Genomic DNA, 18,088 nt, shown 5'->3' on the forward strand with positions numbered 1-18,088 from the left:
CTACACGTCCACAGCTGCTAGGACAGAGATGCTAAGCAGATATCAGCATCGTGGTGAACTTTGCAAGTACAAGACAAACGCAACCCACACATGTACGATACCCAGAATAGCCCATGCGGTGAAACAGGTGTTCTTCTGAACACAGGCATCGTGCGCTTGCAGGACCTGAGCTCAAGCAGCGAGTTTCCATTTTCTTTTTGAAAATACAATTTACTGTCTTTCCACTTTAAGAAAAATATTTGTTGGTTAAATTTTACTGTTTTTGAAGCATTTACTGTGTACTTGGCAAACCAAAGAAGTAATCAAATATTTTAAAAGAAAAAAAAATCAATTATCAATGGGATTTCTTTCCTATTTCAGCTTAGCATTTGGCTTATATTAGCAATTTCTCCAGGAAGCAGAGCTGCTGCAAGTTTTCTTTCAGATGACAAATGTTGCTGAAACAACATCATAAAGCAAATTTCTAGCGTAAATGCCTTTGATAAATCCTTGAAGTAGAGGATGAGACAAACTGCTCTGGAGTCAACAGAATTTTGTTAGTTCAATGCCATAGCAAGTAACTAAGATGGCATTAGCTAAAGCACTATATAAACCTATGTTTATCAAATTTTAAAATGCAATTTGAGTGCAAATAGGTGACTTCCCTCCTTCTGCTGTATCATCAAGCAGGTTCATGACAGGTGTGCCTGCACTTTTTAAGACAAAATGCCAATAGTGACCCCAGATGAATAACAGCTCTGTGGCAGGGAAGGTGCTTGTACTCTGCAGACAAGCTGCACCTTTAAACCAACAGAACATGTCATTCATCCCAGCATGTGTTTGTGACCTTTTAGGAATGCTTCTTGTCCCTTCCATAGCCCCTTAATCTGGGTTCTTTTTTGTTGCTCTAAGGGCAACTCTATGTGCAAATCCATGGAAAACAGCTCACCTTTAATGATACAGCCCACCTAGCTGAAGATGAATGGACTGTCCAAAGGGTTGAAAAGAGGCAAAACATGAAGCTGTGCAGACCCTCCCTGCTGGAAGCTGAGCTGAACCGCATTGAGCCTGTTGCCTTGCCACTGTAGAAGACCCTGTAGACCTGCAGCCACAGTACTGCAGCCTCTCTGACACCCCCTGGTATCTTTGGGTTCTTCTTAAAACTCCTGCTGTCAAGTGAATATTCAGAAATGTATGACGGGAGAGGATGTTTCTCTTTTAATAGTCAGATTTGACAGCTCATGCATGTGAAAAGCTGAGGAAACATAAAAAAAAAAAAACAAGAAAACCTCACTTACAGAATGAAATCATACAATTTTGGAGGCTTAGCTAACAGTTTCTAAGTGCTCGAGAATGACAGTATTGCCTTTGTTTCTCCCTTCACCCAGACAGCCATCTAAGAAAGAGCACAAGTGAGAGCAGCTTGCAAGAAACCCATTACAAATGGCAACACATTAGAAAGACTGAATAGGCACTGACATGCCAATTTAACTCCAAGTTTTCCAGATGTCCCCCTCAACAGCAGCACACTAAGAGATTATGGGGCAGGAAACCAGAGAAACAGGGATGCAGAGACTGCATCCAGCAACACTGAGGTGATAGAGTTACATGGAAGATATATTAGCTTGCTCTGTAGAACAGGTCTTTTATATCAGCAGGTGATTTACTGCTCACCGTTGCTTTCTGATGTGCAAAGAGACCTCGAGCAGGCACTGTGGGTGTGTGGTGCAGGGGTGCAGGGGACCAGTGGGGTGCTGGGGACCCAGAGCCTTCGCTGAACCACAAAGGTTTATCGGGGCCTATTCCAGCTGTAGGCTGTGCTAGGCCACGGAACGGAAAGCAGAGCAGGCGTGGCCGAGGCCTACCTGGAGATGATAATTTAGGTTTCAAAGCTCAATTTCAAACATTTGTGTATCTTCCTCGTGGCAAGCAGGCCAGGATGAGCTTCGACTTGGAATGGAGGCACTGGAATCAGACAACTCCAGGGTGCTCTCTCCTGGAAACTGGCGCTGCAGCAAGCGTAAGAAAAGTTCTTCTTCACAACCCTTCTAGGGGAGCAGGGAAATCAAACTAAAGTGTCTTCAAATGAAAGTGAAATGCTGTTTTCTTATTGGTTTTGTTTTTTTTTAAGGTCATGGTTGAACCCATGCTTTGGTTGGAAAACCAAGAAGAGCCATGAGTAAAAGATGGCCCCTTCACAGACTTTCCTTCCCTGGCCTACGCCAGTTATGCTGAAATGCAAGGATAGATAAACCCACGTTTTGACCAGTCTGGTGGCCTGACATGGACTGCGCACTATCAAAAGACCAGGTAGTGGCATTTATATACTGGAAATGGTCAATAAGTCAATTTATACTGGAAGAAAAAGATCAGAATGAAAAGTGCTCACTCACCAAAGGTACATCACAGAGAAACTGGCTTCAGAGCAGCCAGTGCTCCAAGCAGACCTGCTCCATCGCTTCTTTTCCTCTCTCTGCCCCTTCGATCTTTCTTTACAGTCTGTTTTAAAGCTGATACTATCAGTAAGCTCTTTTTACAACACTTATATTACTCCCTTGCCAGCCATGTTTTTTTTGAACTGGCACCTTTTATTAGTGCAGAAGCGTTGAGAAAGAGGTTTTGATATGCCGCAGCAGTGCAAGAGCTGGGCCCCAGGCCCAAGACTGGACTTTTCTCAAGAAGGAGATCCTAAAGGAGTCGGAGCAGACCATCCCTGTGTGCCAACAGACAAGCTGGAGGGGAAGAAGACCAACCTAGCTGAATAGGGAACTACTGTTAAGATTCAGGGAAAAAAAGAGTTTACCACCTTTGAAAGAAGGGGCAGGCAACTCAGAAAGCGTATAAGCACATTGCTAAGGTATGTAGGCAGGAAATTACAAAGGGAAAAGCTTGGCTGTAACACTATTTGGCCACCCTTGTAAAAGACAACGAAAAATGTTTCTACAAATGCATTAACAAGATGCGGTAGGCCAAGGAGAATCTCCTTCCTTTATTGGATGCATTGGGGAATACTGCTACCAAGGATGAGGATAAGGCTGAGGCGCTTAATGCCTTCTTTGCCTCAGACTTTAATACCCAGATCAGTTATCCCCAAGACACTTGTCCCTCTGAGCTGGAAGACACCTATTGTGAGCAGAATAAACCTCCCATAATTAAGGCGGAAAAAGTTAGTGACCTGCTACTCCACTTGGATTGTGAAGGAGCTGCTGAAAGTACCCGCCAAGCTGACCTCCATCATCTATCAGTGGTCCCAGTCAAGGACCACTGGGACGTCCCAGGTGACTGGAGACTTGCCAATGTGACACCCATCTACAAGAAGGGTCACATGGAGGATCTGGGAATCTCCAGGCCCACTGTTGTGGAGTCTTTGGAGCTCTTCAAAACCTGCCTGGATGTGACCCTGTGCCATGTGCTCTAAGTGTCCCTGCTTGAACTGGGGAGTTGGACTAGATGATCTCTAGAGATTCCTTCCAACCTCTCTTTTTCTGTTTAGGTTTTCCTAAGAGCTCCTTGCCCATCCATACAGCTCTCCTGCCTCCCTTGCTTGACTTCTTTCTTGTAGGAATGCACCAATCCTGAGCTTGGAGAAAGTAGTGCTTGAATAGTAGCCTACTCTCCTGGATCCCGTTTCCTTCCTCTGGCCCAGGGAAATCCTCCAAGGAGCTCCCTGGAGAGGTCAAAGTTAGTTCTCTTGAAGGCCAGGGTTGCAAGCCTACTTCTAGATCAGCTTCCTCCTCACAAGATCGTGAATTCCAACATCTCAAGGTCACTGCAGCCAAGACTGCCCCCAACCTTCACATTTCCAACTAGACCATCTTTGTTAGCGCTAGCAGCGCCCCTTTCCCTGTTGGCTCATCAACCACCTGCATCAAGAAGTTATCTGCAATGTTCTGCAGAAACCTTCTGGACTGTCTGTTCCCAGCGGTGTGATTTTAGCTCAGCAGAAATCAGGGTAGGTGAAGTCCCCCATAAAGACCAGAGCCTGCAATTGCGAGGCTTCTTGCAGCTGCCTGCAGAAGGCCTCATCCACTTCCTCTTCCTGGTAAGGAGGCCTGTAGTAAACACCCACCACAGTGTCACCCCTGTTGGTCTGTCCTTTAATCCTCACCCGCATGCTCTCAACCCGCTCTTCGTCCTCTCCTGTGCTGAGCTCCATTGAGCAACATTCCAGTTGCTCTCTTACGTAAAGAGCAACACTCCCACCTTGCCTTTCTGGCCTGTCCTTCCTAAAAAGCCTAAATCCATGGCCATGTTCCATGGGCTGAGGCAACCATATGAGGTTCAACAAGGCCAAGTGCTGGGTCCTGCACTTTGGTCACAACAATGCCATGCAATGCTAGAGGCTTGGGGGTAAAATGGCTGAAGAGTTGTGTGGCAGAAAAGGATGTGGAGGTGTTGGTCGACAGTTGGCCGAACATGAGGCATCAGTGTGCCCAGGTGGCCAAGAAAGCCAACATCATCCTGGCTTGTATTGGGACCAGCATAGCCAGCAGGGCTAGGGAAGTGATCATCCCCCTGTACTCAGTGCTTGTGAGACCGCACCTCGAATACTGTGCCCAGTTTTGGGCCCTCACTTCAAGAAGGACTTTGAGGTGTTGAAATATCTCCAAAGAAGGGCAACAAAGCTGGTGAAGGGCCTGGAACACATCCCCTATTAGGTGCAGCTGAGGGAGCTGGGGTTATTTAATCTGGAGATGAGGAGACTCAGGCAAGACTGTATTGCTCTCTACAACTACCTGAAAGGAGGTTGTAGTGAGGCGGGGGTTATCTCTTCTCCAAAACAACTACCGCTAGGAGAAGAGGAAATGGCCTCAAGTTGTACCCAGAGAGGTTCAGGTTAGATATTAGGGAATATTTCTCCACAGAAAGAATACTCAAGCATTGGAACACGCTAACCATGGAAGTGGTGGAGTCACCATCCCTGGCAGTGTTCAAGAAACGTGCAGACGAGGCACTTAGGAACATCGTTTAGTAGGCATGGTGGTGATGACATTCCGAGTGGACTTGATGACCTTGAAGGTCACAGAGCCACCGAATGGTTGAGGTTGGAAGGGACCTGTAGAAATCATCTAGTTCAACTCCCTGTTCAACCAGGGACACCTAGAGCATGTGGCACAGGGTCACATCCAGGCGGGTTTTGAAGATCTCCAAAGGAGACTCCACGACTTCTCTAGGCAGCCTGTTCCAGAGCTCTGTCACCCTCACAGGAAAGAAGCTCTTGCTCACATGGAGATAGAACTTCCTGTGTTTTAATTTGTACCCATTATCCCTTGTCTCGTCACTGGCCACCATCGATAAGAGTTTGGCACCATGATGACCACCTGCCTCAGGACTGTTCATCATTTGGGAAGATGAAGTCGCCCTGCTCTTGTGCATCGCACAGGTACTGCAAAACTGACAGGAGGCTTGCTGAGAAAGACTTCACCAGGCCCTCCCGCCTCCACAGCACGGTCTTTTCCAACCATAATGATCCTATGATTCTATGCCCCATCACATGGGCACAGCTGTGCTTAAGGCAGCTACAAGTAAAATTCTTTTTGATTTACCAACCTATTAATTTGCATTTCTCTTTGCAGAAGGCCAGCAGTACTATGTAATCCTGCCACACGACAGTGCAACCCCACTGCGCTCAGCTCCTGCACGGCTGGCGGATACTTATAGGGTCGGATAGAGCATGTGACGAGGCGGAGTAAAGCTTGGCTACTTGCACTAGGAACAGAATGCAACTGTTGGCTCCAGCAGCGACCGGTTTGCTGCAGAAACGTAAGTCTCTTGCTGCAAGTTTTTGCTGTGCTTCTCTCATCTCTGCTTCAGAGGAATTCAACTGTTTTAAAGCTGCCTTGATACTGTCGGTGTCTGTGACTCCTATACTCTTCCCTTGGCAACAGATAGCCACATTGGCTTTGAACTGGCGCCTTATATTAGTGCTGAAGTGCTGAGAAATAAGTTTTGCTTTGCTGCAGCAATGCAAGAGCTGGGCTTGCCCCAGGAAAGCAAAACCAGACATGCTGCTGCTTCTGACTCCCCTTTGCTGTTTCTGGATTGCATTTAGAGCAGGACATGCTGCAGGTAGCATCTTTCCCAGCCTATAGGTAGGGATTTTGACTTTAAACCCACTCAGTGGAGAGCCGAGCTAGCTGGTGAAAAGAATGTGGTGATGTCCATCAAAGCAAACAATCCTTCTTATGAAAGGCTTCTCCTCAATAGAATCATCTTTGTGTTTCGCTTGCCACGGTGAACCTCTGAAAACTCCCTTTCCTCTGTTTTTCTGTAGGAGAATGGAGCTAGCAGGGACTGCCTTGGGTAAGACAGGCTGCAGAAACATGGCAAAATAACATTGTAAATTGCAAATCAGTTTTTCTTTAAAGAAAGGAGAAAAGAAGAAGAAGAAAACAACAAAAGCCCAGAGAAGGGGCTAACTTCTCCAATAAATGAGACGAAAAAGGGGCTCAAAAAGACTACAGGGGAACAAAAGCCTATTCAGTTACTGGTAAATGACTGACTAGCCACTTACCTCTCTTTGCAAATACAGTGAAACCAGGAACGAAATCAAATAGACTTTTATAGACATTTCAGTTCCTGTAGGTGGGTATGATAGGATGGGCACATCCGCAGTTGAGCTAAAGTTCTCCTTTGGCAATGAGGGAGCCCTTATGCTGCCTGCAGAAGCCCTGTGGTGGTAGAGAGGATGGTTGGAAATTGCTTTAGCTGATCATTGCATTAGGTTCCTGAATTCAAGTTTGCAGGATGAGGTTTTGGTGGAGAGGTGCTGAGGAGGTATAGAGAAGGGATTTTGTGCAGTTTTGGCAGTTATGTGTTCAAGTTAGTCTACAGACTGAAGCCTCAACTGAGAAGAAGCCCTCTCCTTGAGAGCACCTCCAACAGGGAGAGGTTTTCCAGAAGGGATGAGTGTCTGTTACCGTATGATGGAGGCAAGGGAACATGAACAGGAAGGGCTAAGGGGCAGGCCTGGGATGGAGCTGATTTTCCTGTGCTGTTACAATAGGAAGGCATTTCTGTTAGGAAGGGGAATCATGCTGTGGGGTTTATATGGATCATACCAAGTGTCTGTATCCCTTTGCTTCTTCGCAGTTTTAAATGCTTCCAGATGATCCTGGTGTTCCTGTGAGAGATCACCTTACATAATGCGGCATCCATGCTTGAGTACGTAGAGCTCGTCATCCCCCTACAAAGTGTATTTCAGCTTCTTCCCAGCCCAACATTGGTTTAAGCATGCAGATAATCTCCTTTGAAGATGAGGTAGCCCTCAACTGCATAAGCAAATGCTCTGCTTTCAAAGATTAAGTCAGGCCTGGGCAACAAGAACATTATTAAGTCCCTCATGCTCATCAATATACGCCTTGTGCAGCATCATCACTGGCCAAATTGGGGGATGGAGGAGCTGGGGATTCTGCCAAATTTCAGAAATGCAGTGTTTGGATGATGAATTTACCCGTCCCCAAAATCCCTCCCCAAACTCAGCCTTGTAGTACTGAGTTACTCTGCTCTGTGGCGTTGGCACCAGTTCTCCTAGCTCTGCTCTTTCCGTGGACAACAAGAGCTGATCACACAGCTAGATCGCTCTCATCCCTGCTAGACTGACATCCATATCCCAGCAGAGCAAGCTCTCATTGCCTGAGCCAGGTCCCCAGGTGAAGTGCTGTGTAAGACTTAACTGTCTACCTCTCTTTCCTCTTCTCAGTCCTGTTACTGATTTTACACCAGGCTCCAAAAGTCTCAGGATCCTCAAAGCAGCTGTTTGCAGCTACGGGATCTTCAGTGCTGCTCAACTTCAACAATGTCACAGAGATGATAGAGTTCATGCAGTGGGAGTACAAAAAAGGGCTGAAACGGGAAGGAATTGTGGATTACTTCAAGTCAGATTCAAAAACAGTGATCTATGATCACTATGAAGGCAGAGTACAATTCCATACATCCAATGGCTCCCTCGAGCTGAGAAACGCACAAGTGAATGACAGCGGCACCTATGTAGCCACGGTCAACCTAAAGAAAGATTTAGTAAGAGAAATATCACTCCTAGTTATAGGTAAGTGAGAAAGGAGACACTTTAATAAAGCAAACATGTAGAATAACTGTCAAAATAAACATAAACCAGATCTCATTCAGCTCCAGAGAAGCAGGTGGGCTTGTCAAAGCTGGCTTATCATTCGCGTTTTTTATGGCTCTGTGCACTGGAAGAGCAGCTTAACACTAAGCTTCAGAAATGTTTACATTGAATTCACTTTCGACAGACCTAAGTAGAAATGAAGACTGATTCTCATGCAGAAAGCACTTAGCATATAATTAACAAAATACATATTAGTAAATTATCTATAGTGTATTTGAATGCAAAAAAATACAGACTGTAAATGTTTATAGTAGACTACAGTTCAAGAAAATGTCTTTAGCCAGTATGTATTTCTGCCAATGTACATCAGCGTATTTGGGTCAATTTAGGTGGCAGGGGGTTTGTGTTAAGTGCCTAGTTTTGGAATCTGAACTTATAAAATATGAAAAAGGTATATATATCCAACTCTTGTTTCTCCTAGACCCAGTGTCCAAACCTGGTTTACAGACAGATTCAAAACTGGTTGATACACCTATCAAGTTATCGTGTGTGGTAGAGCATCTTGCTAAAGTAAAAGATGTGGTTTGGAAGAAAAATGGGCAGCTGCTTTACCCAGATACCCATTATGTGTTTTCTGAAGACTTGAAAGTTTTGCAAATCCAGAAGGGGCAGAAATCAGACTGTGGCTCCTACTCCTGCAATGTCAGCAATGAAATAAGCTGGGATGAAGCGTCCCTGGACTTGATCATTGATGGTAAGGGATATAGCAGAAACTTGAACCACAGAACATGAACAGCCTGTTCCCCATGTTTGTTATAGTGTCTTCCTTCTGTCACCATCTTTTAGCTTCTGAATGCCATTTCCATTCCCCATTTGTGATTTTGTCAGTGAGAGCCTGAATTCTGTCTTTGTAGGTTTGAAACCTTCTCTGAAGCAAGCACAGATGATCTCTACTGCTGCTAGCTTCTTGGCATGGGCTGCCACACTGGGCCTCCTTGTTCTGTACTACCTATCAGGAAAAAATAGAGTTGGTATGTTCCCTCATTTCCTTCCCTCGGGTCTTGAAAAATAGGTTCTTATCAAGCATGGGTTTCATAATTTGTATAGTCGCTGCTGTTAAAAAAATGAAGGCAGACAAAGAAATTTGATATAGAAGAGATGAACTCAATAAGGCACATTACTCATTTTCTGTGAACAGCTCTGCATGCTCATTTTCATATTTATCACATTTCTAAGACATATAAAGCAGTCCCAGCTCCCACAGCCTCAGGTCTGTTTTGATACAGACACATCTTGTCAAACTTGGGTTAATGTTAATGGTCCCATTTTCTTAATTTCCTGCAGAGTCTAATTTATTATTTTTTCCTGACGTTTTAAAATGAGGTGAGGTTTCTATAGCAAACACCATCTGCTCTTATTTACCTGCCTTGTCAACAGTTGAACAGCACTGGGTCAAAACAAATCTCTTTTTTTTGCCAGGAGTGAAGTGCTGTGTAGAGTGCTAGAACTGGAGTATGGGCCCAGTTCTGCTACAGAAGTCAAGGTCTGTAAAAGCGGCACATGCTTCTGGATGTACAAAAGTTATTTAAATTCCCTGTTTTTGGTTTAAGAGTCCATTGAAGTAGCCATAGAGAGAGGCTGTATTCAGTCCTTTAATGAATGCAATGGTCTTATGGCAAACATTTGGCTTTACACAGGTAATACCAATCTAATATCTGTTGCTTCCCTAGGAGTAGTGTCCCGGATAAGGTCTTGTTTAGTCTCTCTTGTGCTGATGTGTGGCTCCTGCCTTCTTCTGATCATTGCCACTGGTCTCTGGATACAAGAGGAAGGTAAAAACACCATCATGTTGATTTGCAAAGGTACCAGTATCTAATGAGGAGGTAGCAAATGAAATAAAATAATTCTTTCGCCTCAGAGAAGTGGTTTGTATCAGCTCCAAGAGAGCATCTTGGGCATGGGGAGGAAGAACACCTGCTTGAACACTTAGCAGGTGAAGGGAAAGGCCGTTGGTCTTTCCTTGGCAGTTGCCAACATGATGATGGAATATTGATATGGAGGGGTTAGAAAAATGGCATTACAAACATCCAGGATGGCGGTCACCAAAGGAAAGGTATGCAGAAAATAGGTATAGATCCTTGAGTTCACACCTAAAGTGCTAGTTTTCATATCATGCTAACCCCACTGCATCTCTCTTCTGTATGACAGCCAGGCCTGCTCATGTCAGGCATGTCTGCTCACAGTTAGACGAGGAGTTTCAACTTTGTTCATCTGGGGTATGAGAAATCCTCTAAGTGTGGTCGTTAGAAAAGACATGAAAGAATGAAACAAGATGCTGCTGGCACCCTTGCTGCAGTACCCATTTTGCTCCCCTCTGTGAGGTATTTCTGATGGGTCATCAGCTGCTCTGGTATGTGGATGGATGTGGATCCCTGCAGAACAGAGCTCAAGGTCTTCATTTTGGGGTTTTGTTTATTTATTTGTTTTTGTTTTTTTGCAGGCGTTTATCCAATCTTTCTTCTAATTCTTCTCCTTGTGATGGGAATCATCATGATGTTAATAGTAGCTGTGATCTTAGCACTTTCCCAGGTCATGGAACGATTTAAAGCACAACCATGTAAGTACACATGAACTATGCGCTGCAAGAACACGGAAGGTAGCGAGCCTGGTAACAAGATGACTCTTCCCGCCCCTTGGGTTGCTTTCAGCCATCTCCCATGTTGGAGGGCATGCACACTTCTCTAGCAAGCAGGAGATTGCTCAGCTTTTGATGCTTGAACAGTGTTTGTCAAGCTGAACATCGTGCCTCTGGTTTGGTGGTATTATACTGAGGAGGCAAAAATCCTAGGAGGAGCAAAATTTATAAAGTTGTCTTCCCTCTCAGGTGAAGAATTACCTCTTACAGCATTGAATGGCATTCATAAAATACCACAGGACTTATCATCCTTCTTTTCTTGTTTCTAGGGACCCGTATTGTCTTGGATGCTGCTGTTCTGGGAGGAATGGTGCTAAATGTGCTGCTCACCAGCCTGCTGCTGCAGGACATTCAGTATCAGCAAAGTCAGGCTACCTCTTTCTCATGTCCAAACTTATGTTGCTTGGCTTCCTAAACAGAAACCTCCATAATAAACTCCCTGAATTATGTAAGGATAGTGGTACTTCACAGGCCGTTTTTACCCGGCAGAAAATAAGGATTTCCAATCCCCTCAAGGCTGAAACTTGGGGCTCCCAGTCCCAGGCAATCCCAGTCACCTCTTTTCTAACACCAGACCTGGTTATGACTCACCTTTCCTTCAGGGCATTTATGGTGCTGCTGTGGGTTTTTCTGGAGCCACCTTCCTTAGGTTTTGCAGCAGAGGATTCAGATTTGCAGCTGTCAGCTGCAGGGGTTTTATATTCCCATGTAACTATCAAAGTGGGAGTACAGATTTCTGTTTGCTGCAGCAAAATCCTGCAGACCCTTGCAGATGGCCAGGATGGAATTAATTCGTTCTATCTTCTTGACTCTAGGAAAAGGATGCTCACCTGATTCTGACTGGATGTCAGCAATAGTTATCATATCTGTTATTTCTCTCTTCGCGTTTCTAGTCATCTTTGTGTGGTGTAAGTATGAACCAAGAGCCATGATTCTGTTACCACTGGGACAGACTAAAAAGATAACTGCTGTCCCAGGTCATACCTCTAAATGTCTATCCTCACAGACAGCACATGGGAGAAAAGTAAGTAGAGGAAACATGTGGGTATCATCTTAATTAAGTGTACTGAGCAGCCAGCAGCAAGCCAACAGTGCAGGGAGCAGGGCTGGTATGTAAGAGGAGGGCTGTGAGTACTAGGAGAGGAAGAGTGGAGGAGAGGAGGTGAAGAATACCAAGTGGGCTCTCATAGCACATTTACTGCATGCTGATTTTACCACACTGGCTCTTCTGGAGACTGTCTTTGGGGTTAACTGTGAAATATATATCCTCTTCACTGATCAGCAAATTCCTCTCTGTGCAAGAAGCCCCACCCCAAACTCCCTTGAGCTCTGAAAACTTCAGCTTCTTCTAGAATTAGAGTCTGTTCTTGCTACAGAATTCCAAAAGGCTCCTCCTTCCCAATCCCATCCCTGCTCTGTGCTGCCTGCCCACCCTGACAGGGTGGGACATGTATGGGAGATGCAGGGAGACATCACCCAACATGAGCCACAGTGGATGAGATGGGTCTGTTTATCCCATCTCCTGTCTCCAGGGCTAAAAGAAGCTGCCTAGAGAAGACTATTAGAAAGGGAGTAGCATAAGTAATATTTCGATTCACTCCCACAATGACATGTTTTCAAGTATTTGTTTACTCTTGGTGGATTACTTCACCAGAGAACAGTTCTGTTTCTCCTTGAATCCATGTAAAAAATTTAGCAGCATCCATTTTTTAGCATCAGCCTTGTCCTGCAGCGAGGAATTGCACAAATATCCAATTCTTTTTGCTTCTTCTGTATCTGCTCCTATTAGCATCTATACTGGAAAAACGCTTGAAGACCCAGTTGATAGATAGCCAGTCTCTCCAAATTCATCAGGATTTTTATAAACCTCTTTCATAACTCTACCTCAGCTGATAGAATCTAAAACTATTTTTAGTTTTTCCTCATTTAGGATCCATTTTATACATTTGAGCAGTTTGTTTCATCCTTGAAATATTTTCCATATTTACTACCCCTTTTGAGAGGGGTATTTAAGATGCAGGAGAGATGGAAGCAGATGCTGATCCCTGTTCTGTTCCTTATATCTTTCTTAATATTTTGTAATGACTGTCTTTTTTTTCTTTTCTGTGCTGAGCTGCCCCGTGTGACAATCTCTTCTAATCCCAAGATCTTTTCCTTCAGTGGCAACAGTCAGCTCAGAGCCCATCACTTTATATGTGAAGGCAGGATCATTTGTGCATTGCTATGGATGAAGAATGTGTGCGATCTTCTCATAAAAGGGACTCTTTGTCCATGCAGTCCCTTTCAGCCTGAAGTGATCTTATAACCAAGTATGGAGATGCCTGTGTTCAGCAAGATAAGTTCTCAGCCTTCTAACAAAATGGAATATATTCACTTTTCTTACAAAATGGAATACCTTCTCTTAGCTCAATAAGGCAATTCCAATGTTGAAAATAGTACTACTGCGTTTAATCATTATTTTTAAAAATAGTAGTCTTCTCTCTAGGCATCGCAGCAGAAGAATGTCTGACATTTAGAAGAAATCCACCCTTTGTTTTGTAGTTCTTGTAACCCTCTCACTCCAGAAACGCCTTGCTGTTCAATCCCTGCCGTAGGTACTTTTCCAATCAACAGACCCCATGCTTAAAACAAAGCAATCATGGGCCACAACTTATCCACATTTTTCAGATCACCAGGAAACAAAATTCCAAGAAGCACCAGGAAAAATGCAGCAAGTTGAAGTGCGGAAATTAACGGTACAGTTTTCCTAATTTTTTTTTTTTAAACAGAATTCGAAAGTGTCCTCACTGGTGTCCTGCAATCCCAGGAATCTTCTGAAAGTAGAGTGTACTGGTGTATACAGAGGTCTTCTGAAAGCACAATGTACTGGTATCCTGTTTTTATATGCATATATATATATATGACATTGGCCTATAAGCACAAGACAAAAATGCCTTCTCACCTCTGAGCCTTCTCCCAGCAATGTATGGAGAGAATCCTTACTCTCTGATCCCCAAGCTGCAGAGAGAAGTTGAACAGGGAAGGAGTCTGGTGTGTTTATTAACACACATGCATGTTTATGGGAAAGCCACAGTGTCGTTGCAATGCCTGTGTGCTACTTATTTAGAGCAGAAAAGATGCACAGTAGCAATTTATGCACAAGCATATTTCAAACACTCTCTCACTTATTTTCTCCTTTTTGAATTCAGAAACGCCAAGATGAAGAACATGTGGCACAGCTTTGATAGAGGCAGCCCACACAGCCACTGTTTGCACTACTAATATTGTAAGTCGTCATCGTATCGTGCTCTCTTCCATCTGTCCACACTGCTGCCTGCAACTAAGGTCCTCCCTTCTCTCTTCTATCTCCCTGCTGTTCTCTCTGTTAGCACCCAGCACCACTGCTGCTTCAGCTCCAGGAGAGGCGATTCCTCCTTGTCACTACACCTCCTGCCCCCTCACAGCGACCAACACCAGAATTCATGCACCAGAGACCCAAGTAGATCCAACTGTGACTCATACCTGCCCCCCCCCCAAAAAAAAAATTCAATCAAGAATCAGTGACTTAGAGCAGAGCTTTTCCATGCTTCTGTTCATCAGCCACCAGTATAAATGCTGCAACCCACACAAAAGAAGAGGCAGGAATGAGTGATGTGGGAAAGAAGGGGCTCCTCAGCACAGCTTAAGCTGAACTGAAGCAATGAAGACACAAAAGGGAAGTGAGGAACGTTGACCCGTAACATCTTTCTGCCTCTTCCACCACATGACTCAGGTATTCCTAAAGCTCTAAGCTCAGCTTATTCAGTTCATTAAACCAGGAGAAAACTAACTGCATTTTTTTTTGCTGGCTTCGTTTTCTGTTAATTTAATGAGATGAATCCAGGATGAGTCCAGGTGAATCCGAGGCAAGATGTGGTGCAACAGCATACATCTGCACTCCAGTCAACATGCGTATTGCCTTTGCCTTCCATGTTGAAGGGACCAATTTATATATTCACAAAAGTACTTGCATCCTACTGATTTTTAATAATACTTGCATATATATAACCTCTTCTTAAGTAGAATACTTTATGTAGTAATACTTCTATATACATAAGCTTTTTTAAGTGAAATACCTTATGTTTTTCTTACATAGCTACTTTTTAGTACAAGCTTTTGAGTATATTTTTTTTAACAGGCCTTTGAGCTAGCTGTCGTTGACTGCATCTTGTTCTAAGTAAACATTTCAGCGCTCAAAGCCTTTTACAGCCGAGCTTTGTTTGGCCAGAAACAAGGAAGCTATTAATGCCTTGTGTAAAGGGCAAACAGCATATGGACAGTGATCCCTGCTTCCTGCTCCATCCTTCAATGGCAAGTTCATTTCTCCAGCCTTGCTCTTTCTCGAGCAGCTTTCTGGGTTTCAGCAAACTGTGCCCCGTGCTCTAGGTGTCCCTGCTGGAGCAGGGGGGTTGGACTAGATGATCTCTAGAGGTCCCTTCCAACTTTAACTGTTCTGTGATTCTGTGATTCTGTGAAACTCCACAGGGAGCTCCCTGCTACAGAGGGCAGCAGAGACGGTCCTGGGAAGTGCAGGCATGTGGGTGTTGATACAAGAAGCGGCTCCAAGTAGGTCTGACTGCCTTGGTTAAAGTGATCCTAGTATAAAACATGAATGGGAACATGTCTTTCAGCTTTGTAACGTGCTGAGTCTTGTTCACCTTTGTTTTGCACGTCACTCAATTCATTTGGATTTTTGGCTTCACTTTCCAGGGAGTGAATTTTGATAGTTTTAATGTTTTGTTTATTTTTCCTTTTTTAAACTTTCTCTTTAGGGTATTTCTGTGATTGCTGCAGAGGTCAGAAAAGACTTTCCCAGAGGTTTTTTTCCCCCCCCCCTTAAAGGAAAAATACTGTTTTCCTATTTGAATCCTCAGGAGATTTCAAAGTCAAGGACCTTCAAGATTCTGTAACTAGTTCAGCTAATGTTCTTAATAAAGACTTGTTATTTAATTTTTTTTTAAATACTAAATTCTGCTTCTGTTCCTTTCTTTCATTCGTATGAGTAACATTCTTCCCAGATTACAGCTATTTTGAAGTATTATCTCTGATGATGCAGCCACAAAATGAGGAAGAAAAGCTAGTTCTGACCACTGTGGTGGAAGCTGCATTTTCTACAGGTATACTGTAGAAAGCTTAAACTCCTTTTCTTCAAGTCACTGTTCCCTGTTCTGCGGGGAACTCAGCATGTATAGCAACGTTCTGTCCTCGCACGTCTCCTGATGGAGGCAAATTCTACATTTATGTCATTAGAAGTTCTTCATCAAGGCAAGATGCCAGGCCTGGGAATCTCTCCCTACAGAAAGCTCCTTCTTGATCAACTCCGTCATTTGTCCTTCTTACTGCTAGTCTGGTGGACAAAGGCAAGGAAAGAAAAGACATGTTTTTGCAGTAGATATGCAAGCAGGTTCATTCCTGCCAGGGACATGCATGGGAATGCAAGTAGCAACAAGCCATGCAAACACAGTAAGGCTTTTTCTCAGAAATGCCCTCAGCTGAGAACATGATGCACAAGCTGAGCAGGACACTCAGGAGCTGAGGAGCCGGTTACAGCAAGGCACGCAATAGTTTTCCTTCTTTTTTATACTTCGTTAAGGGCATACTTCAGATTATTTCAACATGTATAACAAAACATTGATATGCTTATGTTTCTCTGTGATTTATCTGTTTATATAAATAATAAGTGTCCTTTAAACTGCCCTTAACTGACTCTGGGTGGGGAGTGTTTCCTGAATTTCACTTGAAAATAATTTGGCAGAACATACATTTGATCTTTTCGGAAGTTTTTATGTCTTTATTTTCTCCTTAGTAGTTTTTCACTGACCACCTCTTAAAGCTTGTGCTTTCTTCCTTTGCAGTGTTTTCAACCTTGAATTCTTCATGTAAATCTTCTTAATCAGAATTCTCTGCCTCCATTTTTCTGGGGGTCAAACCTGTAGGAGGTAAATAGTAATGTCGAAAGCAAAATTATAATCAAGACAGGCCTTACGTAACCCAGCACTGCAGAGACCAAACAAGAATCCAGATAAAACTGTTTTTTTTTTCCTTCAGCATTTTCTGTAAACAGATAAAATCACATGCCTGCAAGACAGATTAGGCTTGACTCTTCTCCAAGGGAAAAACGAATGATTAGAGGGAGGAGGTGCAATCATTTTTGTTGTGATTCTTGGTAGCTATTTTTATATAACCCCCCTTTCTCTGGGCTGGAGCACAGAGGAGTTGGCTACAAGTCCCGCATGGAGGAGAGAGTGCTCTGGTGGCTGAGCTCCCCAGCACCACAGCTACAGTGTATTTCCAAAGGTTTTAGGGCTGCTACAAGGGATTAACTACCAGCAAGTCTAACTGTATTTATCTGGTAAATGGATTGTTGTGAAATAACAGTAGAAAAATAAATTGGAAAGTCATGGTAGGATTCTATAATCAAGGTGTCTTCTGCAAGGATGGATAAGACCCTGGTCAGCTTGTTAAAGTTTGCTTGTTTGTTTTAAAAAGTCTGTTAAAAATGTTGGAAGGGAATAAGCTTAAAATTTGCTTGGGTCCTTTATCCGCTATGTTTAGCCTCTTCCACACCAGATGGTCTAAATTAATGAATAACAAATTTAAAAGAGGGTATTTCCCATTAGAAACACAGCATTGTTTCTAAGATGATGCCTGATAAAGTTTAGCAAAGGGGCCTTAGAAAGAGATTGTTCACATGTTCCTAATCTATAATAAATTTGGACTCACAAGAGAGACATTCATGTTGCTGTTATTAAATAGAAAAGCCTGCTCTCTGTGCCCCCGTAGGTGACGAGGTGCAAGGATGTGCAAGTAGCAGGATTGGTGATAAGAAGAAAATATAATGCAGTTACAAAGTGCTGTGCATGAATCAGTGCAGATGATCTCACCAGGAATAATACGTGTCAATAAAGGATTGTGTCATTTTGGAAGCAGGATGTGAATATTAAAATCTTTGGGAATTTCCATGGAATATTCTGTTTATATAAATATCAGATTCTCTGAATCACTTGGGCTGAGCAGAGTCACACACCAAATGTTTGCCAAAAAGAAAAAATTACAGCATTCTGTACAACGTACAGGACTGCAGCTGTGAATAATAGTAATAAATGTAACAGTAGGAACTAGTGTTGTTTAGGGCCGTTTCCTCTTTTCCAATAAAGATTGACAGGCTATTGCTAATATCCTACCTTTTTATTTCTGCAAAAGCATAATGCAGCTTCCCCTTTTATTAGGGAAGCAGGTTTCTCACTAACTGTGAGAAAAACAAGATTTTTTCTTTTGTTTGGGCTTAGCTGTTGTGTTTTTCATTGTGAGACGTACTGGAAACTGAT

At 43.5% G+C, this 18,088-nt stretch overlaps 1 protein-coding gene across 1 annotated transcript; it reads left to right on the plus strand.

Moving 5' to 3' along the window:
* The first annotated feature begins 6,568 nt into the window (after window positions 1–6,568).
* On the plus strand, window positions 6,569–13,966 carry LOC148594178 (natural killer cell receptor 2B4-like). The gene is made up of 10 exons (XM_088527610.1): window positions 6,569–7,143; window positions 7,682–8,026; window positions 8,529–8,801; window positions 8,962–9,078; window positions 9,778–9,879; window positions 10,548–10,664; window positions 11,012–11,107; window positions 11,558–11,650; window positions 13,410–13,477; window positions 13,931–13,966. Exons 1-10 carry the CDS (start codon window positions 7,125–7,127, stop codon window positions 13,964–13,966), a joined length of 1,266 nt encoding a protein of 421 aa, XP_088383736.1. The 5' UTR covers window positions 6,569–7,124.
* Window positions 13,967–18,088: the final 4,122 nt, after the last annotated feature.

Source organism: Tinamus guttatus, unplaced genomic scaffold, assembly GCF_059628265.1.
Source record: "Tinamus guttatus ecotype Peru unplaced genomic scaffold, ASM5962826v1 Tinamus_guttatus_pri_ptg000287l, whole genome shotgun sequence".
NCBI lineage: Eukaryota > Metazoa > Chordata > Aves > Tinamiformes > Tinamidae > Tinamus > Tinamus guttatus.

Excerpts from the sequence above, each read along its gene's own strand:
- LOC148594178 (XM_088527610.1), top strand. Across the intron at positions 9,079-9,777 it reads ATCAGGAAAAAATAGAGTTG|GAGTAGTGTCCCGGATAAGG; the intron begins GTATGTTCCCTC and ends TTGCTTCCCTAG. Across the intron at positions 9,880-10,547 it reads TCTCTGGATACAAGAGGAAG|GCGTTTATCCAATCTTTCTT; the intron begins GTAAAAACACCA and ends GTTTTTTTGCAG.